Source organism: Cardiocondyla obscurior, linkage group LG09 (genome assembly GCF_019399895.1).
Source record: "Cardiocondyla obscurior isolate alpha-2009 linkage group LG09, Cobs3.1, whole genome shotgun sequence".
NCBI classification, from domain to species: Eukaryota; Metazoa; Arthropoda; class Insecta; order Hymenoptera; family Formicidae; genus Cardiocondyla; species Cardiocondyla obscurior.
The window spans coordinates 4,738,731-4,762,189 of NC_091872.1; the positions used below are offsets into that span (position 1 = coordinate 4,738,731).

Consider the following 23,459-nt stretch of genomic DNA (forward strand, 5'->3'; position numbering starts at 1 on the left):
AACTTTTAATTAACGCGCGTAATTTATGATTTTTTTTATTCCTTGCAAATTTATTGATTAATTATTTTTTTAATATAAATAAATAACGAAGAAATGCTTACGGCGAGCAACGCGCCGACGAGATCCGTGGCAACCGGATCGCTGTACATTGCTCTATCTTCTTTAAGGTGCGGAACGTAAAGCTCCGTCGTCTTTAAAATATCAATTGCCTGGAACAGACGCAAAAGAAGCATATGTTTAATTGAACGGGCGTGATTGCAAGGCATTACCGACTTGCTGGTTAACTATAACTTTGTCGTACTTTATCAATCTGCGCTGCCGTTTCCGGGTTCGTTGTGTCAGTGACTGCGTTCGAAAGTAACGTAATGACTTTAGTGATGGGAGCTTCCAGTTGCAAAGTATGCAACTTCTGCAAGCTGGACCGCCTACGACCTGTTACAGAAATATAATATTTTTTTTATATTAAGATCGATATTTATATATATATGCTTTAAAAAATTATGGCATGTGCTCGATTTAGAGCGCAAAGATAACTTTGCAGTTTTACATTATAGTTATATTAAAATTGCACAATATATTAATAGAATGCTGCATATAATTTTAATTTTTTTAGGAGCGCATTAGCGATGCGGATCGGCCGGTGAGAGATGAATCCGTACAGTTTAGCTGGGTTATAGCAGGTGCGTTCCAGTTTTGCGCTATTAAATTTCTTGACGTGTTTACAGCGATGGTGTAGGGATGATATCGACGCGATAACTCTTTAACGTAAAAATACGTGCCGCAAAATGCGCCATAAAATTACCGGTGACCTAATTCGCGTTTTTTAACACGTTCATTTTTATATCGAAGGACGTAGCAACAAGACGCGCGAACGACGGTATGCGTATTTATAGAATAGTCAAATTGCTGCGATTCATTGATTCCAGCGACATTTATTTTATACTTGTAAAAGCACTTTACCTTCGCTTATACCGGATTTTACGTCGGAAGATTTCCGCGTGTTCGATAACGCGTTTGTTTTCAGAGGAGGATGCAACGGGCTGTTAATTGGGCTTATTGGCGCCGAATTTTCAGTCAGATACGTAGTATCATATACGTATACATAATGACTTGGCTTTCTGAAAATAAATTCAAACAAAATCAATGCAAGAAGAAACACATTAATAGAAAAAAAAAAAGATTCATAGATCATTGCAATTAATAAAACGTACTTTAATGTGATACAGAAAGGAATTATCCTACAATTAATCATAATCATTTGATTGTTTTTTCTCTTGCAGTTCATATTCCCTTCGAACTCCCGGCCTTTAGACAACTGTTGTTCCATGAGAGGGTAATTTTCATAGTACACTATTTCCGAGAGATTTCTTCCCATCATTTCCTCCGTCTTATATCCTAATAATTTTTCGCTGACTTTATTTAGAAACTAAAATCAACGTGAAATTATGGTCTACGTATAAATATTTAATAAAGTACGTCAAATAAATTATTAAAATAATGTAATAAATAATACATTAATTTTATATACAATATCAGGTGCACAATTTTCATAATTCTAGTCGAAAACATGGAGAATGACTATAGTAAATGTATTGGACATCAATACGTCATTTACGATACCTGTACAATGTTCTTATCATTGGTGACGTGCACCATATCGCGACACCTGTCAAGTGCCAAATATAATGCATGCGCGGCTGCTAGTTGAGTTCTTGGCAATAATGAGCTGGTATATATTCCTACTAATTCGTTTATTAATATACCTTCGTGTGAACATTCTATCAGTGCCTGAAACACGTACGAGGCTAAATAAAGTATCCGATAAAAAAAAGGCTGCCCATAAATCTGTTTTATGTGCTCTTAAAACATTTTTGTGTAGCACTTACTCTGCTAAATCCCGTTTCTAACAAGTTCAATGCCACAATATGGTTTTTTTCATCGAGCATGAAGTATCTAAAAGATGTTCGAGATCAGAATATCACGTGCAGTAAGAACAAATGTAAATTGACTCGTATGTGAAAAAGGAAACTTACGATTTTTTCACGAGCGCTATAATGACAGAATTATGATAAACCGAACTCGATCTAATCGCTCTGAAATTTAATATATTTAATATTTAAAGTAAACTGATTTTTTTATTAAAAAAAATAAAGTAAAAAGTTCTATAAACATTATTTATTAAATAATATTTAAGTGCCATACCTACAAATAGCATCACCTTCGCTCGAGTGATGTCCCCTGTGATCAATAATTACTAATTCATGAACACGATTTTGAAAAAGTTCTATAGCTTTCTCCGCATCTTTTGCCACCGACACGCTCCATCCCAATCTCCTCGCGGTATTAGCAAGTATGTCCATTTGCGGGTCATCTTTGCTAAAGACTAATAATATCTGCGCAGTAAAGATAGAAAATATGGGAACTAATGGCATGCTGGATTCCTAAAATCGGATTTTACAGCCGGCAATTTTATCAGATGTCGTAATACTTACTTTTATGACACTAGGAACGTTGGTTGTCAGTAAATAATTATTAAGATCTTGCGGCCCCTTCTGTAAACAAAAATAAAAGTATCCTACGAAACTGAATAAAGTAATAAATTTCTGATTGCAGCTACAGAAATAAATTGGGCAAAGAGATTTTATCAGCGCTTTTTGTAATTTGTATGTGTTTGCTACGAGTAATGCTTATTTGGCCAAATCTAATCAGAGACTTAGTATTAATGCACCGATATCAGTGTCAGATACATACTGATTCCCCTTTATCTTGGTAGATCGATTCAAGCAGTTTGTAAATTTTCGCCCGACGACGCGCACGTGGGGACGCTTCCTCGTTTTTTGCGGTTTTGTAATACATAACTTGATCTCTCATTTGCGATAAAATTAATAATCATACTTTTTTTTTTTTTTTCTTTTCGTTTGTATACGTCAAAACATATGACGTTAATAACGAAGTCAGCAGTTTTACGTTTCAAGGATTTTGATAAAAATCGTTGTTAAAACAAGTAGTCAACTAACTGCAAAATTATCGCAAACGTCGGCTCTGCTAAAGAGTTTGTGCATTTACTGCGCATTAGAGATACGTCGTAGAATATTATTGCGACTTACGGCAGTGTGGTTAATTAACTATCGCGAGTGCTCTTCGGGAAAATTAAATTATTGATATACGGCAAGCGCGTGAGAAATGATGATTGGTAATAATTTCGTACCCTAATGCGGGCTGCCAGTTGCGGAATCAATTTAGCCACTTGCATATTTTTAATGTACCATCTTTTTGCATGCACACGACACTGAAGACACTATCGTACTACGGCCACAATTCTTACTTGCGAATGTTACTGTTGCCAATGTCGCAACAGACACAAAGCACCGGTAGACGCGTCTATTCATTTTTCAACGTCTTGTTAAGCGCGTTAAAAGCAAAATAGCAACTGCAAAGACGACGCATGTACCACACTGCATACTGGCAACTGGATTTATATTAATTCTTTTATGATATTTATTATTCTAACTTTCTTGTGAAAAAAATACAACGCAGCATGGCGATATACATATACAGTAGAACATGTTACTTGCTTTTTAACCTGAAGAAACTTATCTTCTCTATTAATTCTCATAAAATTTTATTCCCATTAATATTAAATTTATAATTTATTCTTAATATTCTTTGATAAAATTAATATTAAAAATTATATTAAAAGTTTGAAGTACGTTAAATTTTGTACATATATTATTCGAGTCATTATGACTGATCGCTTGTGGATATGGTTTTTGGATCAGACATGAAATCAAAGAGAGACAAAAGCGTTTTATGATCAGTTTAAAATATCATTTTCTTTCTGCTCCGAGAACACAATTATTAATTAAAGAAAAAAAAAGATAAAAAAGAAAGAAAAGAAAACTGCACATTAGATTGAGGAGTACAATATTCGCTTTTTCAATGGCTCGACGAAGGATAAATCATAGGAAGGGTGGAAAAGTTCATCTGTTCGTACGTTCATGTAGAAAAAGTTCTGCATTCGAGAAAAAAGCTCCTTGCGACGAGAGGAACGATCGTCCTGCTATCGATTCGTCGCGAGTACCCGTGCGGTAGTAATCAACGTCTCTCCTATAGACGTAAATGCAACGCGAAATGAATGAACGGAGTGAGTGGTTATTGCAATTATCTTACGTGCGTTTCTGTGTAAAATCAGAAGAAATCATAGAGGGAAATCGAATACGGCAGACCGAAAGTTTCGCACAAAATCGGCGGAATATTAAATACGAGCTGCCGTTTGACGTTTAGTTTGACGCAACGCGTCTCGCTTTTAGTCCATATCAAACTTCGTCTAACTTTTTCACAAAAACGCTGCTCCCGCCAATAATTCAATCAGAATAATTGCCGTGCGTGACAACTCCGACAATTGCGTTATCGTCCGGACTGCGGAGAGTACATAAACGCAAGCACGTTCGAGAAACAATGATTAACGGAGGGGAACGACGGCGAAGTGAATAAGATAAAAGAGTGACGTCGTCGCGTTCAAAAACACGTACCAAACTTTTTGCTTAACTAGACACTTCTTCATCAACGTGGACTGTCGATCGCGCTTGATCGGCGTCGAGGATCAAAAGATATGAAAAAAAAAAGTTTGCCATGAACCAACTTTGTACCTCCCTTGAAGGGCTCCGAGTCGATGCATCAAATAATTTACTCTTCCCTTTTGCCGATTTTTTTCCCCTCTCCTTGAAAACGCGCGATGCGCAATTAATTAACACCTCACCTCTCATTTTCCGGATAGCCCGAAACGCGTGCGATAATCGCGCGCCTCACATCCGCATACTTCAAACAAACAGTCCGCTGGTCTGGTCTTTCGTTCCTTGCTCGATCGCACCCGTTTAGGGACAGTCTATAGACAGTCTATAGACCCTGTCTATAGTTCTACGCGAGCGGCGAGATCTTAACCCGCCGAGGAGAAGCAGCCAAATGAGGGAGCTTGTGCTCACTGCGATTGCGCGCCGCAAATTAATTATTCAGCTCGCGTTTATGCTCGCGACGTTCAAGCGCGTCCGAACAATTTTCATATTTAATCGGACCATTGGGGGATGGATGACTATCGAGTCGATCGAGCATTACCCCGCCGTCACCCCCGCGCGAAACTTTGTGGTAAACGCCGCGCGAATTATTGAAAGGGTTGGTCTCGGTGGAAAGCCGCGTCAGCGGTACGCAGAAAAAAAAAACGCACTTATATTTAGAATCACTGCTCGTGAAGCTTTTATCGCGGGGGAGAGGGGTCTTGATTGCGGGTTTTCCAACGGAACCCTGTGAGAACGGTGAAGACTGACGCTGACGGCCACTCTTCGCTAGATTATTTCTCCGCTTTTTTATGTCTTTTTTTTTTTCTTTCCACTGCCTTCTCTTAACAATCGAATATTCTCTGCAAGAGGGATTTACACCGCTCTCCCTTTTCAAGCTATTTATGAGCACACTTCCGCGTGGCTTTTTTTTTCGTAAATTTTCTTTTCGTTGGATTTTCCTTCACCTTAATAATTTTGTTTACGCAACGATGATCTTGATATTTTATCAATGAACGGCATGATAACTTAAATAATTTTTTAATAGACGCTCTTTAATGTGAAAGCTAAAAGAAGCAGAACGTAATAGAGTAGAGATGAAAGTGAGATAATTAAAATGATAATACATTCTTACGCTGAAGATAACAAATTAAAATTAACGTAGATGGAATATTTAGATAAATACTTATAGACAATTTTATCTAATGACAGTCGTACTCTATCATTTAACGTGACGGAGTTTCTCAATTTTTCAAATTGATTTAATACTGAAAATGTATTACACATTTGAAAATATTCACGTTTTTTAATACACCTCACACTAAATCGTTAATTTCGATCAAAATTAAAAGAAAAGGGATATGACGCGGTATCATAAAAAATCAACCTACCTCTTATCTGTACTCAAAAATATTAAGTGGGACAATGCCTAGGCAATTGTTATCTCTGGTTACGAATGTGAGAGTCTAGATAGCAGCCAAGATTAATAGAAATATGATAACGCACACCTACGTCACAAGCTACGTCACCTATCGTCAAGTGCATCGTCTTTGCGATATTAGCTTATTATAACATCCCGCTTACTAGGGAGATTTAATAAGACAAATGTCGTCATTTTTTTTTAAATAAAAATAAAATAATAAATAAAATTAATAAAATTCTATAAAATAAATATATCAAAAAATAAGAATAACTTACGATAGTCAAGTAATCGCTGCTCTCGTCGTGTGGGCTGTCCTCGAAAGGTGTTTTTTCATTTTTCTCGGCCACAATATCAAGCGCATCCGTCTTACCTGAAACAACATCACTAAATATTTAATTCGGTTACGATCGGGCTCGAAACTTGAACAGTATTCTTTCAAATAATCGAAAATTATTAGCAACAGGTAGTCGCTAAGCGTGACCATAGTATCGTAATTGAAGGTCTCCCGACCGCTGAGTTATACTTGATTCTATGCAATAAAACTAGCACTCTCTATCCACGTGTGTTGGTTTACGCGTCTACACCGGACACTTTCTTAATCGTGCTCGATTTATCAATTAACGCGATTCAGTTATCGATGCATTAGCAATTACGGTAACGAAGCTTGTTAGAAGTGCACTCACCTATTTCATACGCGTATATCTTATGGGGTTTATGGGTCACAGTAATATTTGTTGCGATTAAAAGTCAATTGAATTTAATTACAAGGTAAATTGATCGTCGCAGAAACTTTTTTAAGAGACTATTCTCTTCGCAGGGCAACGTACTTTATATTACAATATTGCGCAATACAAGCGTGCGTAATTAATGATGGCAAAATGGAGTCTCGGAGATTGGGTACAATAACTTACGTACCGAATAAATGATTTGGAAATAATTCATCCTCCAAGCTGTCTTCGTCCTCGCTTGGGAAGAAATACTCATTTGGCGGCGATGCCATATGAATTATGTTTTCGGCCTTGCTATCATCGAGTTAAGCAAAGTTATGTGATCTCACACTGTTTGAAACTATATTTCTTCGCGTCTGCTTTCATTACACTAACAATGGATGTTATTACATGTCTTTGTTCACATTAAACACTTATTAACAACTTTTTTTTTTTATTAAGTTCACTGAAATCTGTATGAAAATGAGGTAAATTTTTATATTTTACTATAGATCAATGATATAATTATAACTGATATAAAATAGTTATCTTATCAATCATTAATTTTTGGAGATAATGAGGCAGTCGTCTAGATTCTAGATTTAAATAAGTTATTATTCGGTTAATAGATTATTCCCGTTTCAAAGATTAAACTGGTTTATCAAAGACTTAAAATATGGGTTACAGATTTAAAAAGAAAAAAAAATTATTTAATAATACAAAAAATGTGTCTAATATATACATTTATTTACATTCCACAAGTTCTTTTTATTCCAAAAATTTCTTAAAAATTTTATTGCTTTTTTCGTAAATTAATTTTTAACTACATGCGTTTATATGTATATTCATCAAGCTAATGAATTAAATTGCATTCTCTTAATGTTTAGATTTGCTTGTCATACCTCATTGTTTAAATCTGTTTCAGAAAATTTAAAAAATATAATCAAATTTTATAGACAACATGTGCACTTGAAATAATCAGTTTCTTAAGATTTCACAATTAACAAACAACGACACTGTATTTGCTTTGATGTTGCTCGCGTGCGTCGAAATCGCGTCGATTATAAATGATCGATAAAGATCAGTACACGTGTGGCGATGCCGGACGATGCGTCGTTTGCGGCCCAAAGACAGCGACTGACCGAGAACACCGAATCGACCAAGTTAAAATTCTACTCGAGAGTGACTGGCCCCAGAAGAGCAGCGCGATAGCGTTGTTGGGGAGACCGGAGATACTGCAGGTCCATTTAACATGATACACGGACAAAAATATATATCGCGTAAAGTTGAGATTTAAAAAAGTAGAGCGTAAAGAAAATAAAAGATTTAAGAAAAAATAAAAATAAAAAAAATATAAAAAAAGAGAAAAACGTCGATGCTGTTAGAAAAATCGAAGTTACAATTATAGATTAGGCAAAATGTGAGCGACACTTATTTGATGCCATTGTATAAATATCGTTATACTAATCTAATAAATAGCTTCACAGTTAATTAACTAACGTTGCACTTTGGGGATTATTCTTCTTTGATAATAAAATCGCACTTGCCAAACGCGAAATACAAAATATCTGAGTGCTTGTCCGTCACTGTTGCAACTGCAATAATAACATCTACGTGTAAATTCTTGTCACCGAGGAACTAAATCATCTAAAGTATTAGCGAGCTAGAGAACTGACGAAATCGATAAAGTAACTGACACTTACTTATACATTTAGGTAATAAAAATATTGCATTCATCGATATTCGATTTAGAGTATTAACCTTCGAATCATATTAAAATTTAGGATTCAAATTTGTGCATGTACGGCTGTGGAATATTTATTGGCAAGCCATTGCATTATAACAATGGTAGACGTAAAGAAAAACATGGATACAACATCTCGTTTACGTAATCCACGTAGATCATGCACATGGACAATTTACGACATTGACTATAGCGATTTAAATAATAAACTTTAATTCTCGTAAATCACAAAAAAAAAAGAAAAAAAAAGATAAAACTAACTACAGCGTGCTAAATATCTAATGATGGAAATGATTTAAAAGACAGACATGGAATTGGAAATAGTGGAGAACAATTAATTTTCATCCTGAAGTCGATCCTTGAAACCAGAAATATTGAAAGCAGCCGCTCGACATTGCGTCGGATAGACTCCTAAATCGAAAAAGTTAACAAATGTGCTAGTGGAAGTCGTTCCCTGGATTCGTATATTTGATTAATTCATGTCTCGAACGATGACTTCAGTCGGCATACGCACGGCGTGGTCAGTCGTAGACTAGGTCAAGGAGAATGACTGTTACCTGAGGTCCACCTTCCCTCCGCTCTTCCTTCCCTTCTTTTTCATGAAAGGCATCCATCAGGCGAACGCCTGGTAATGCGATTTCGATTTAATTGTTTAAATTTTATTAACACCACGCGAATGCGGTTAAATATCAGAGGAAATAGATGTGCGTTTAAAAAACATCTCTGCGATAAAGATGTTAACAATATTTTAGGTATAATGTTGTAAAATGGGGTGTGAATTTTGGCTATGAAAATTCAAGTGGCAATGTAACAGATTTGTTATACAGATCGAATCAATGCGAAATGCGTGGAAAGACGAAAATAGTCATCTTTGCCTGAAAAATAAATTTTCGGAGAGCACAGCTTCTTACAGTCGTAAACGAGTTATACCGTGCAAACACGGAGCATGAAACGTAATCGTTCAGAATTCGACCTTCGAGAGAAGATTACTATACTTCGACGTTTAACATTCGCCGTCGCATATATTCGAGAGACGAAATGCAAACCTGATCACTTTTTGCAGAAAGAATGATTAAATGTCAATTTAATATAAACTTTGGTCATCAAGTAAACTTTCACATTAATTTCCTGCACGTCGCTCAAATTATTTTTACCATATTGCTAAGATTTTTTTTTAAGCATTACGGTATAAAAAATATTTTTCAAACCTATAGTTATTCATCACTCACGGATTTATTAATGTGTGAAGTGTGGAATAAATTATTACGTTAATTGTACCTATCTTCGCGGCACAGTTGTACATTGTTTTATGTAAATTTTTTTTTAATTAATATTTTGCTGTGAATTATTAATCGAGTTTGAATTTCGTGAATGTATAACAATTTATCTCCTAATGAAAAAAAAATTGTGTAAAAGAAAATAATAACGTACCGCTTGTAACGAGGGAACTACTAGTTTCCGACGATATACTCTTCTCTCGCTCGACTTTGCTTCTCATGCACTCCAGTATGCTAATCTTGCATCCCATTCTTAAGACGAGCTGTCAGTTCACGGTGGATTTCCTTGCATGGTGCTTTTTACATTGTCGTAAATTTCGAAAAGCATCCGTCCAGATTCCGAATCGTCAATGACAGCCACGACAAGTGTCGTTAGGTTACCTCTCATCGAAGACGATTGGCAGAAGCGGAGTCTCCTCTTTTTCTTTTTTTTTTTTTATTTAGGAAAAAAAAAAGAAAGAAAAGATTAAGATTGCTGAGAATTCGATATTATCCAGTGAAACGTGCGCTTACCGTACACGCGTGTGAGTAAAAATGCACGTTCATGCTTGCACTATATCAATTTGCTTATCTCGAAAGCGAAGGAAACAATCCTCTGCGCACTGATTTTGCATAACCCAAACATTGATTGTGTGAATACTATTTTACATTAATTAACGTGCATGAAAAATTGCGCTAACAAAGCCGAGACTAAGTCACTTTGAAACGCTACGCTAAATCCCTCAAATCGCACGATTAAACAACGAGAATCACACAATTAGGCGGCGAATAAAAGTTTCACACTGTATGCAACCGGATGCTCTCTTTTTACCGTCACTAAAAAATTTCTTTCACTTTTGAATTGTAAATATAGCTCGTTATATTCGCGGAACATGTCTGCTAATTGCCGGCTGTTAATTGCTTCTTGAAAGATCGGATTAAGCGTTCGCTCGTGCCGGGACGTGCGCGGAAATTCGTGGAAACTCTTCAACTGCTGACGATTAAGTCGACATTGAGCGCGCGTCAAGACTCGAGGCGAAGATTTCGCGGGGTCATACGTCAGCAAAATTTTCTCCGTCCGCTTTATCTTATCTTCCGCCGAAAGTGCCTACATGTAATTCAAAAGATCCGCGACGCGTCTGGAATGGCTGTATCACTTGCGGCTGTGGCCACGATTCTCGGCGTGCGCAATTAGAGATGTTCCGCGCAAGATAGCCGTTCACGTAATTCGTCCGATTACGCGTTGTGTGGGCATGAAGCGAGCAAATAGTGTTGTGTGCATAATTACCGGTGGCACTGTTTTCATAGTGATGCAAGTCCGCAGTTCCCTGTACCGAGATACGGGCATTTAAACTCTAACGTTAAAGCAACAGAAGAGACACTTCGACGAAAATTGATAAAAGGAACTTGTAATTATTTATGTATTCTCGTGAATCTTAAAACTCATTATGCGTTAGAGAGCTAGATTTTTATTAGAAATAGCGGACGGCTGTTTTGTTTAAAAAAGTATGTACATGCACACGCGACAGATTTTACGGTAATTATTAATATTAATGTTTTATTTGACGCCTTACATTAACATTCACATTGAAATTACGTCGAAGAAGATTTATTCAAAGTATTAATATTAAAATATCATAATTCATTATTGATGTAATTAATAAAATGGATACGTGCGAAAACATCCGTGTAAAATATCAGGATAACGTACATAACAACCAATTTAATGAATAGATATACACTTAAACGTTCGATAAATAAGAATAAAGCCGTTAATTGCTTTCAGAAATAAACAATGATAACCAGTACGTTTAAACAAGCGCATACCTACGTTTACTGAGCGTGCCTATCGCGTGTTTTTTTGACACGATATTTCGACCGTAGAGAGATACTTCGTTCCAAAAGGCCTCTGCACAAAGAAAAATGTTTTCTTCACTCTTGATAGGATCGATCGAAGCTTTTAAAATCTCGCGGTACGCACGTGGATATTTTTTTTTTTTCTTTTTTTTCTTTCGAAAATTGCTTGCCTCGCACTGAAGTAGATATGATACGGCACACTTGGTCAGACACGACTCCGCGCGAATTCCCGACGCGTTGGCATATTCATGCGGCGCATTTCGGTAACTGGCAGCACATCAGAAGTGAAAATCTTTTGTCGAAGACTTTCGTGGTGTCACGTAACAATTGCGACGACGACGACGATCGCAGCGGCGATTTCACAGCGACGAACGCAGCGCGAATCGCGGACGCGATCTTTTGTCAAGCGACACGGCGCCTCGAGGTGTGCGCAAGATTTTAATGAAGACAGAATCGGGTGTAGGCAGCACAGTGGCCTCAGGCTCACTGACTAAATTGCACGATTTCTCGAGGACGCCTTTGGAATCTGCGTATCGCATTTCAAAGTCTTCTTAGCACGTCCCGCGTCTATCTCGCGCCTTCACTTGAAAAGAAAAAAGAAAAAAAAAAAAAGAAAAAACTGCAACAGATATTTGAGTAGCGTAGACGCGCACACTGGGAAGATCAGTATACGAAAGATCCACGCGTGTTTGCACGATAAGTGGCGACTTTAATCCCGTAATACCACCAGACAATGGAGGGAGGGAATAGGTCGAATTTGCAAGGGGCAAATATAAGATGTCGGGAATTTATCGCTGTAAATTTAATCGCTTAACACAACGCCGTTTTTTATAAGGCAGCTGTTTAGGGCCATTTTGGAATTTCAGTGACGCAAATTATCTTTGCGCGAGAGCTTATCGTGCGTATGTATATCTGCTTTACTTCTTACTTGTTGCTTTTTAACGCGATGCTTCTTGCACTTTAATTATGCGAGTCCTTACTTTCAGCGCGCAATAACTTCGCGAGAGCGATTAAAATTACTTCGTAAAATGCATTTTATATCATCTTTTCTATATACAACATTTTATCTTGTGAATACATTCTTGTAAATTGAAAAACAAATTTTCTTACACATCTTTACTTATTTTTACATACATTTTTTAATTTTCTACTGTTTTAAATATGTAATTATATATTATTAAAAATTTCGCCATTTAGATAATTTCTTATTTTATTAATAATAAAATTCGTAATCAACCAACGTCTGATAATTTGTAAGATTGCGAAAAGAAAATAGTAACGGTAGATACTACTCATATTAAGTTTGAGTTTGCAGGTAACACGGCGACGAAGGGAACAGACGAAGAGTAGAAGATAAATAAAAAGAATGACAATGGCAAAAATTGACTGCGCATGGAAAACGCAAAATGGAAAATGGATCGACATTCTACTTACGCGTTCAAAAGATGTGCGCGAAAAAGTCCGGCAGATGTCGAATAGATAACACAGGTTGGTTAAAGTTTTGAAAATGTTCAAAGTTCTTAAATAGCTAGTAGAAATAAAACATAATGCGTACGTATCTTTTTACAGGATGTTACCTATTATTGGAAAGTCTGCGGTGTAATTCGCGTCTTCGCGTCCTGAATTTATCATCGCGCTGTCTTGTCAATTAAAGCGCTACATACTTGTCAACAATTAATGTTCTTCGGAAACAGCAAAGCAGATTTGCTGCGGAGTGTAGGAAAGAGTTGTACATTATTTAACAACGGCAGCAATATAGTATAAGAGTACATAGATCGGACTTTGAATTACGGCGTTACAAGTAATTATACGTAATTTTTGCGAATTGTTGGCTTCGTAAATGCTCTCCACGTGAAAAACATTGATCGCAGGAAATAATTGAAGTTATCGTGTATCAGCCCAACATCTTCGTTTATTTATTATTATTAGTAATCAAACATGCGGAGCTCCGTTATGTATGTATTATGGATCTCGACTCACCTAACTAAGGAATGCGGTGATCCTAAAGTCACGCTTCAAGGCTGGCCACTCCGCCGCGGATCTTTGATTATGTACCTTGACCTGTACACAGTTTAACGCGTTATAAAAAAAAAAATATTGTCCACCGAATATTATATCGAATATTTATTTTAACGTAATGATAGTTTTTAACTGGTACATAGACTCGCCACGGTGTTTGTTAATTATTTAATTATTTATACTCACGTAAAAAAATATAATTAATATCTAAATGTACATACATATAAATTATATTTAAAAAATCGAAAAGTGTTTTAAATGTCACGTCAGATATATGCATTCGTAATTTATTACTGAAAAAAATTACAGTAAATTACATTTTTTTGGTTTTAAAATAAAAGAAAAAATAAATAACGCGTTGTTTAGTGTCTAATGTAATAAAATTTAAATGTCTTATAAGCACTTTTTAAATATTCACTGGCTGTTCAATAAATATCAATTTAAAATAATGTTATAATATAAAAATTTACACAAAATTATATGTATAAATCAATTATCTTTATAACTGTCTATTTTTCATGACAAAGTTTTACTCTCTGAAACAGATACTTGTAAGGACATCTATGGCAGTGAAGAAAGAACTTGAACTCCACTAATTTTATCAATAGCCTATACCGAGCAGTAGATACCTTATCACTAAGGCTACGATCGATTTAAACGTGCTGATAGTCGGTAGTATATCGTTTTACCCTATGCTGTTATACCGCAGTTACCATCAAATAAAATCAATTTTTGTATTCTAGAAATTGTACGAAGAAGAAGACAGAATAACCGACACGTGATACTTCAAAGTTCTTGATATTGATTTGAAAAAAAGTAGTATTTGAATTTATCATTTACCGAATTTTTTTATTATATTAAATATTTATAATATATTTAAATATTTAAAGATATAGCTTGTAAATATTTAATATACATATGCGTATGAAAAAGAACAAATAGAAATGTTTTATATTAGGTAGAAAGAAATTTTTTATTTGTTTCCGAATTAGAAGTTAATTAAAATTTATTTTAATGTATGAAGAGTTAAGTTTTTAAAGTAATATATTTAACTACATTATTATTATCAATTTGTATAATCTACATAAGAGGTGATAGCGAAGATTGCAGGTAATAACAGCTTATTTAATATTTTTTATCTCAATTTTCTTTTCTTTATATGTATGATTGACGTAAGATAGATGTAAGATATTAAAGCTTCTTATAAATAATTAATTATATTAAGGAAATCAACTAAGGAAACCTTACTATATCTAATTTTAATTTTAGCTTTCCACTGAAATTACTACTGATTAAACAAGAATATCAATTTCTTTTTGATTTATCTTGGTAAGATAATAAGGTTCTCTGATTTAACATTCTTCAACTACTTCGTCGGCTACTTTCTCCTTATAATCTCCGAGCGTGATCGCATAAAATTACTCTTTCCCTCCTGGTTATTTTGGCACTGGCGAACAAACGCTGGAAACTTTTCGGTCCCACTGACGCAGGCTTATGCTAATGATAGGAATTCTAATCGCAGATTATAATTGTTAATTCGTTAAATAATCCACAACTTTTGTGTATTTCCATTTCCCTGCATAGTTCCATTTAAAACTTGTTGACTTATGTCCGGCGAACGTTCCTCACTTTTGTATAATAGCAAAAAAAAAAAATTAATTAATTTTATTTAATAGAGTAATAATTTTTAATTTATTTATTAGCATGAAAATAGGAAATAATTAAATTTATATAATCTAAATCTTATCATTTTAAAAGAACGTCAATTTTGTAAGGAGCTTTTAATGAAGTATAATTTGGTTATTTTATTATATGAGTAATAAAATATGCTGAAGAATTAATAAATACTTAACATTAAATAAAGTGCATTAAATATTTTAAGAAAAAAAAATTCAAAGATATATTAATGTTGCAAAATAGATGATGGAAAAAGTAGTTTTGCGGAAGATTCACTCGCGGATAAATTCTATCTGTCGAACGTTCGTTGACTGTGCATGCCAGCACTCGTCGCACAGCCAGCTGCAATTAATCCATTTTATAGATGCTGACGATGTAAATGAAGTTTCCGGTCGAGTGTCCGGAGCGGGAAAAGAGTGAACGGAAAGCGCCGGTGCGGTGGAAAAGAGACATTGAACCGGCCCGTTCGATGCTCGTAAAAAAGACCGTGGCTTTAACCGCCCGGTTGTAAAACCCTCTGGAAGCAATTAATAATAACCGCCCTTCGCAGTTCTCGCCCGAGCGATAAAGCGAGCTTCCCCGCCTTTTCGGCGCAATCGTACCGCAATGAGAGCATAAACGCCGCAAAAGATGTTCCTTTCAACTTACTTCATTTACTGCGATTAAGTGTAGATCGATAGGCGACTGTATTTTTAACATTTAATTTATGTATAAGTATGTAATTGCTAACGCAATGTTTATCCAAAAATATCTGCGATCTCCTTATTAGGTAATAATATATTTGAACGTACGATGAATTTAACAAGTTTGGGGCTCGCGCGTTGAGAAATGCAACCGAGGACTCGCGATAACATATCGAGAGATCATTGAGCGATTGATGTGCCACGAAGAAATATCGAAATTACTCGGCTGGCGAGTTGCAACGACTTTCCACATGACGCTCGACCGGGTACGACGGGAGTTTTGTTTCGGGATGACGGAACACCGTTCACGGACAAATCGTAACGTCGTGTCGAGATATCGGAGGAAGCTCCTGTCGGCCTGCAGGCCTTTCTCGTCTTTTCCTGACTACCGGCGACCTTAGCCCGGTGATGGATGAGAGGACGCAGACTTCGCCGACAGCGCAATACCGTATCGGAGTAAGGGAAGACATGGACGCAACACGTGCAATTCGAAACGTTATACGTTTCCGCGTATATACGTTTCCACTGCGCGATATTGCCGCACCGAATGGAATGAGATAGCGGTAGGTAATACGTAAAAGCCAAGAAGAAAGCAGTTTGTAAATACGCCCCGCGCCGAGGTAAGATTTCTTTGGGGCCTATCTCGAAAGGGACGGTATTTTATCGCGATTGCCTGTTACACCTCGAAGGCAAAGAAACCTTCGGCGCGACGACATCCTGGCGATTTTGTATTTTGCTAAGGTCTGGGATAAGTGCTACGTAGTCTTACGTTTTATTCTATACGCGAATAATAAAATTGCAAATTTAATTCCTAGTTAAATTTATAATTAAAATTATTAATCAATTGTGGCATAATTTATCTCGAGATATGAAACAGATTCTCCGTCATCGTAAGAAAAGCACCCTTCTCCCTTCGCGTCGATCATTTGCAACGGAGTGAAATCAAACACCGGTTTTCATTGGATTCCTCCGCGAGTCTCGCAGACGCGAAATACTCCATCGGCTTCGTCAACTCCCTGTTTATTCTCAATTTACCGCGCCGAGAGGTGGAAATCGTGGCACGAGTTTACCGTGCAATTTTCGATCCTTTTCTCCACTGTCGTCTCACCATCCGCCACTGCCCCTTCCCCTCGCCCTTCTTTCGCCCAGCCATCCTCGTCGCAACAGCCTGCAGCAACACTCCCGTCCGTCACCCTCCATTATTTACCACTTCGAAACGTCGAAGATGCTTCTTTCCACTCTGGTGCTCGAAAAATTTCATCCGCAGTCTCTCCGGTTCCGGCACAGACGCGGGGAGGGTTCATAAAATTCGGCGACGATCTTAAATTACTGCGACGCGTTTGGCAATTTATCGAGTGCCTTGCCGATTATTTGTGATGTAAATTGAATTGTAAATCTCGCGATACAAGCGAATCAACCGTAAAACGCGATGGAGATTAACAAACGCCACTTAAAAAAATTTATCTTAAAAAAAAAAAAAAGAAAAAATAACGCAATTTTTCTTCTTTACTTTAAGACTTTATTAAAATAATTATTAGTACAGTAAGAATTAGTACAGAAATCTCAATGAATGTAACTTAAAATTCCTTAACGCTATCCTCATTTTATCAACATTACTTTAGTAGTTTTTCTATCTAGATTCACATGTTTATTTCGCGGAAGTTTCCTCGAAAATCCGCATAATCCCACCCGTACTCGTATAGTTTGATAAGGATCGCGAAGAGACGAGAAAAGTATGCTCCTTTCCTTCTCCCTGAGAGGGAAGAAAGGCCCGGGGGTTGAGAGAATGCGCGGGGCAAGCGGGATATCCGCTTTGTCGCGCTGCCTCGCTCACATGTCGAAGTTATGAAAATTAATAAGAAAAATTGCCCATAAATTCGACGTCTTCTTCGCGGCCGCGCGTCCCGCAGCACCGGGCAGGGTAATAAAATTAGAATTATGTCGCGGTAGCCCGCGCGCGCCATCCTCCTCCCCGTAACCCACCCCTGGCTCTTTTCACGGCCAGACAACTCCGTACGAAGCGAGCGCACTGACAGCCGGGGGTTGATAGCGTTTGTTAGCGGCGCCGGAATGTGTCCTCCCTTTTCCCCGCGGTTCTTAACGTATGAGTTATCTGCCAAGATTACAGCCATGTCTTACATCCAGGCTGCGCCTCCCCGTCAAGCGGAAGAACCTATGGTTATTAAATTCTGGGAGCACCTCCGATCCATTCCTCCCCTCCCTCCCTCCCTCCCGCCTCTTTTTCTTTGCCCGTCGTATCTTTCGTCGATCTCGCGCATGAAGGTTGACTTATCACCACGGCGACGATGCCGTGTAGAAAGAAAGCGGAGTTTCGCTAGCGGGCGGCGCGGGGAGGGTGCGTGACCGGGAACGAGATGCACAAGAATTTTTATGAATCCTTTTCATCGCGCACCCCAGCTCTCGAGTCTCGCGTAAAAAGAGGAAAAACGCGCGATATGGCTCGATCGCAAAGTGAAGAAGGCGAAGTTCTTTTGCTTTCTTCCTTCAGGTTACTTATGGAGTTGGCGAATTTTTCTGCTCCCCGGTCTTCGGTTTACCTTTAATTCAGGCTGACTTTTACGCGATCACAATCGCTAGTTCTTCCTCTCCAATTTTAAGTTCGAGTGAGCATCGTCTTTTTTCACGTTGAGACAAAATTGCCACGTCAAACTTAACTTTTTTTCAACGTTATCCGGAAAATAATTATTTGCTCACATATTTTTAAACTGTGCAAATATTAATTATTATGTAGTTAACAGAAATGTTACACCACTGTTCATATATTATGAAGGTTTCATTAAATATCACGCTTCTGAAAAATTATTCAAATATAAAAAAAGATTTTTTTAATAATTATTTATAAACATTATTTTTCAATTGCTCGATTCAAGTAGCTCAAAAATGAATAGAACTCTCGCACTTCTTATCACCACCCCTTCGTCTTATCTATTTCCACCTTTTACTCGCAAGTATTTATGTCCACCACGGGCTTCGCTGATTGTGAAACCTCATTCCAGATCGAAATCATGAACGTCGGTGGCGTCGACGACAAAAATACATACGTCAGTCGGGGAGTAGTCGTCGTTGCATATGCGGCGACCACAATCCTACCCTCGTGTGTGCATATACGCGTGCAATAATAGCGCACGGCGGACGCGTCCGGCAGGTCGAAAGCGATGACGAGCTGCCAATCGTCGAGCAGCAATTTAGCCGCGAAACGAGGAACGAGTCAGTTGCCTGCGACCGCGAATAATCTCGGCCGTAGCAGATCCTCCGCGATCCGCGAGCCTGTATCTATCAATGCCGCGACGATAATCGAAAATCGCCGCTCGATCGACGAGGTCTTTATTTCGGGCGGAGGGAGGAAACAACATGCGCGCGTGCTTTTCCCCCCCGATTGTTGTTTCGTACGCCGACGAGGCTATTAACTTCGACTATCGAAACAATTTGCGCATCTCGTATCTCGGCGTCATCGAAACGGCGTAATCATTTCGTAGTGGAATCATGTTCGAGCTGTATCTGCACTATTTTTTTTCTCCCCTATCCCCCTCATCCCCCCGCTCTAACTTTTATATTAACGAAACGCACACGGTCCAGCGAGACTTTTCTTCGCGCTGCCGGCTGAAGCGATACGTTCCAATTTTCGCATCCATAATAAAACGAAACAAAAAAATAAAAAATTACTGAAAATGAAAGAAAAATATTTTCGTCGAAAAATAGATATTTTCTGCGGACTGTTTCCTCCATGAAAATACATGCAGAGGTCTGAAAGAACCATCTTCGCGCGATATGAAAAGTAATATCTAATTTGCCGATTAAAAGTGAGTTACTTCGGGTAATTTACGTTTTAAGATAAAACACATCGGAGGTTTGCAGGCTTCTAAGTAGCTTATCTTGATGACAATGAAGAAAAGAACTGTAAAACGTTTGTCGTGAAAAGCACGACGTCTTTCGCTTGCGTATTAATAATGAAGGCAGGGGGTAAAAAAAAGTCCGAAAGATGTTCTCTCTGTCGGATGATCCGCAGATAGCGAGATTCTCGAGGTATTTTCTTATTTCCGACTCAGATTATCTGTCGAAATAAACGTTTTACCTTGCACGCCATGGATCATCCGCCAGTGACAGCTCGAGGCAATTAAAATTGAACGCAGGAGATAAAACCGGCAATTACGAAGTACTTCCTCGATATATCATTTACGATCTTCCGCGAGAGCGGAAATTAAAACTAGATAGATTCTACAGATGTGACTCAACGTTCGTAATCCTTATCCATCCTTTGGACATTAATCGATCAAATTTTTCCCGTAGAACGCGCCTTTAATTTTACTTCTATTTATTAATTGAGGGACACGCACTGTGCGGAGGTATAATGGCATGTAAATGTCTTCATAATGGGGCCGCAGATGTCTGAATCAATTTAGAAGATTTACTGGAGCGCACACACAAATCCGGTATCTCTCTTGTGGTCTTACACGTCTCTCTCGTGCACGCGCCAAACAATCAGCACTTTCCGCGCTAGGGAAAAATCAACATTCTCGCGCTCGCTGTATGCATGGCGATGATGTTAAAAGCGTGACGAACATATGTATGTACAAGCGAGATGATAAAGTCGTGCATCGGTGTGTAACGTATTCTCTCTCACATATTCATTAGCCGCATTAGCGTTTGCTCCTCGTGGCGTTTACGTGCATAAATCGCTCGTCGCCGGGCGTTGTTTGCGAAGTAAAAAGGGGCGATAGCGTAAATTAAAAAAAAAAAAAAAAAAATAAAAGGGAAGACCAGAGGTTGTTTGCTCGCGATCGCTTACAGAATGCGGCGGTATATGCGAGCGGGACCGCGGGAAATCTGCTTTGTCGGCGTATCGAGTTTCCACGGTAAAAGCGCGCACCAAATTCGGCGTCGATTCGCTTTGAGGTACAGGTGCGGCAATGACGTTTAATAAATTCGCCGAGAAATTAACGCGCACGTTGCCCCGGCCGCTCGAAGCGTCAGCGCGGCGCGCCACGGCTGTCGTTTTCCCCGCTTTTCCTTCGGGCTTGACAGCCAAATTAAATTGGCAGTCCGTGCCGGCGGTGCTTTTCGTCGCACTTTTGATAAGGCATCCGCCGATAAAGCCGACAAATTGATTCGCTGAGAGAAAAGTCAGCGATGTGCTAATTAATTTTTACGCGCTGATATACGTTTGTCGTGGAAATGTTCGCGCAGAAGACAAACGTGATCAGAATTTCGTATAAAAAAATATAAAAAAAAATAAATATATATATATACATATACTACTCCGCGTGGGCTTATTTTAAGATACTTAACGAGATTCACGCGATAATTTCTGAGCGTAGCGAAAATACTACTGCTAAGAGCTCTATTTCCTGACGAACGCGTTTTACACGTTCCGCCCACATCATTCCCGAGCTCCATCGCATCGCTCTTCCTTCGCTCAGGCTTTTAAAAAGCCCGTAATGCACGCGTATTATTCCGCGCTGACCATCCGGGGCTTTCGCATTCGGGACGGGATCCGGGACCGCGCCACCGGTGGAATCGCTTAGCTACCGTGGCACTCTCAATTTTCCCAAGCAGCAGCCCGTCTCGGGAAAGAGCATCCGGCCGCCGATAACGAATTCGTTTGCGAGCTACCGCCGCGCATATAACGATTATTCAAATCGTCTCCTCCGTGAAACGTCAGGAGCTTCGCGGTATTGAAGGATCCTCTGGTGTCGCTCGCGTAAACGGGGACCCGGGGCGCAGACGAGAACGGGGGGGTTGTAAGGCTCAATCGAGGAAGACGCAGCTTCCACCCACCCTTTCTGACTGAGTATCAACCGATCTGCGGTAGGCGACCCAGGCCATTAGGCAAAGCCTGTTGCCGTCTTCGCCCAACCTGGATCGTTCTCTCTCCCTTCATCTCCGCAAACCCCTCCGGTTCCCTCGTCGCCTTTACGTTGTGCGTCGACGCCTTAACTGAAAAGGGTGAAGCACATGTTCCCCGCGGGATGCTTTTTGCATCCCCTCGCGGCGGAGGAGTTGCTGGAGGTTTCGCGAGCCTGCTAAGTCCGCCGCCGCAATCCGCGGCACGTGCGTTTCCAAGACTCAGTCCCCTTTCTTCGTGAGACAAGACGCGACGTTGTTCTCGTCAGGACCCGTGTCAGCATCCCGCGATTCGTTTACCCGGCTCTTTCTCTCTTGCACGCCTCGTCCTCGCTTTCGCGTGATAATTTCGATAGCGGTGCTCGCGCCCGCAGAGCGCCCGTTCAGCATCTCTCGCTCGAGATCGAGGGATATGATGCCGCGAGTAATTTACGATGCTTCGTGCACTCGCTTTAATATCTACGTTGTGTGTATAAATTATATATCTCTATGAATCATAAAAGCCATCAATGCACGAAATATCCTAGCAATTTAGAAAGAAGATTCGCCAAAGCGCACGAGCTGATTATTAAACATGCATCAGAAATTTTGAGCGCATTAAGCAAATAAATTTTAATTAACCAAACTCCCATTATGTATTGTATAGAAGCTATCAAATTTTGTAACTCGCATAATAAGATCGTTAATGATATTTTGCGTTAATGCTGCACAAAATTAGGTAATGAGGTAGAAATAATTGACGGGTAGACGCGCGGAGTACTAAAAGTCAATACAAGTCAGACGTCGCTGACCATCCTAATTAAGTCCTGTTTTGAGGTGCCCAACGTAATTCTCGTTAGGCCGCCCGCGATGTTTCACTTTTGTTATTCATGGGGAACATTTTCGGAAAAGGCCACGCCCGTCTGGACTCAATCCCGTTCAAATTTCCGGCCTCAAGGCACCTAAAGGAATTAGCATTCGATCTCGCCGTGCATGGCGGAACACCTCGTGGGAGCCGGCCACGGTGTTCAACGGAAAACTCTCATCGTCCCGTTTTCGTCGGGGTAGTGGCCATATCTTCTATATACGTTTCCGCGGCTTTACCCATACGCGTATTAATTAAACAGAAATTGGAGCGAAAAAAAGGAAAAAAAAAAAAAAAAAAACAGAAAGGAAAATTCTTGATCCGAACACTGGCGGCAGCGTAATCTTCGAGGCGGCTCGCATTTGCCTCGAATTTCGGCGGATTTACGACGCGGTGGTGGATTATTAAATAGACGAGGGGAAGAGTGAGAGAGGAGAAGAAGGAAATACGTCGGAGAGAAAAAGAAGGGGAAGAGAATGAGGTAGATACAGAACGATTCCCGTGTATCGATTCGTCGTGCAACAGCTTTTTCGTGTACCGATTACTCTTTATAAATGCATGCGTATTAAATGAGATAAATCAATTCATCAGACGGGTCATATTAAACCAATATTAAATTTCTGCGCGCGGAAATTTTTATTTAATATCGAACAAAACGCAATCAACTGATGAATATTGTCATACTATGCGCTAATGACTGGATATATTAAGTTAATGTCTTTGAAATTTGTTAACTTAATATTTTTTATTAATTCGACAAAAGAGCGCACAAAATTGTTACCAAGTGGAACAAAAAGACCTCGATCTTTTTCAAAATTAAATTAATGTAAAAATTTT

At 38.7% G+C, this 23,459-nt stretch overlaps 1 protein-coding gene across 5 annotated transcripts in view; it reads right to left on the reverse strand.

Annotated features, from left to right (window-relative positions):
• Positions 1-23,459, reverse strand: part of Pde8 (phosphodiesterase 8) — a 35,936-nt gene that overhangs the window by 2,421 nt on the left and 10,056 nt on the right. Inside the window, exons 1-11 of one of the 5 annotated variants that reach the window (XM_070661638.1) lie at positions 11,508-12,112; positions 9,856-10,125; positions 6,249-6,343; positions 2,493-2,552; positions 2,203-2,393; positions 2,034-2,093; positions 1,887-1,953; positions 1,621-1,788; positions 961-1,426; positions 302-432; positions 102-209 (exon numbers count right to left, since the gene is read on the reverse strand). In XM_070661638.1, coding sequence (XP_070517739.1) covers positions 102-209; positions 302-432; positions 961-1,426; positions 1,621-1,788; positions 1,887-1,953; positions 2,034-2,093; positions 2,203-2,393; positions 2,493-2,552; positions 6,249-6,343; positions 9,856-9,952 — 1,443 coding nt within the window. In that variant the 5' untranslated portion in view covers positions 9,953-10,125; positions 11,508-12,112. Of the gene's footprint in view, positions 1-101; positions 210-301; positions 433-960; positions 1,427-1,620; positions 1,789-1,886; positions 1,954-2,033; positions 2,094-2,202; positions 2,394-2,492; positions 2,553-3,208; positions 3,858-6,248; positions 6,344-6,888; positions 8,300-9,855; positions 10,126-10,214; positions 11,252-11,507; positions 12,113-23,459 lie in introns of those variants that run through there. The other 4 variants (XM_070661637.1, XM_070661639.1, XM_070661640.1 and 1 more) reach the window with 4 other exon arrangements.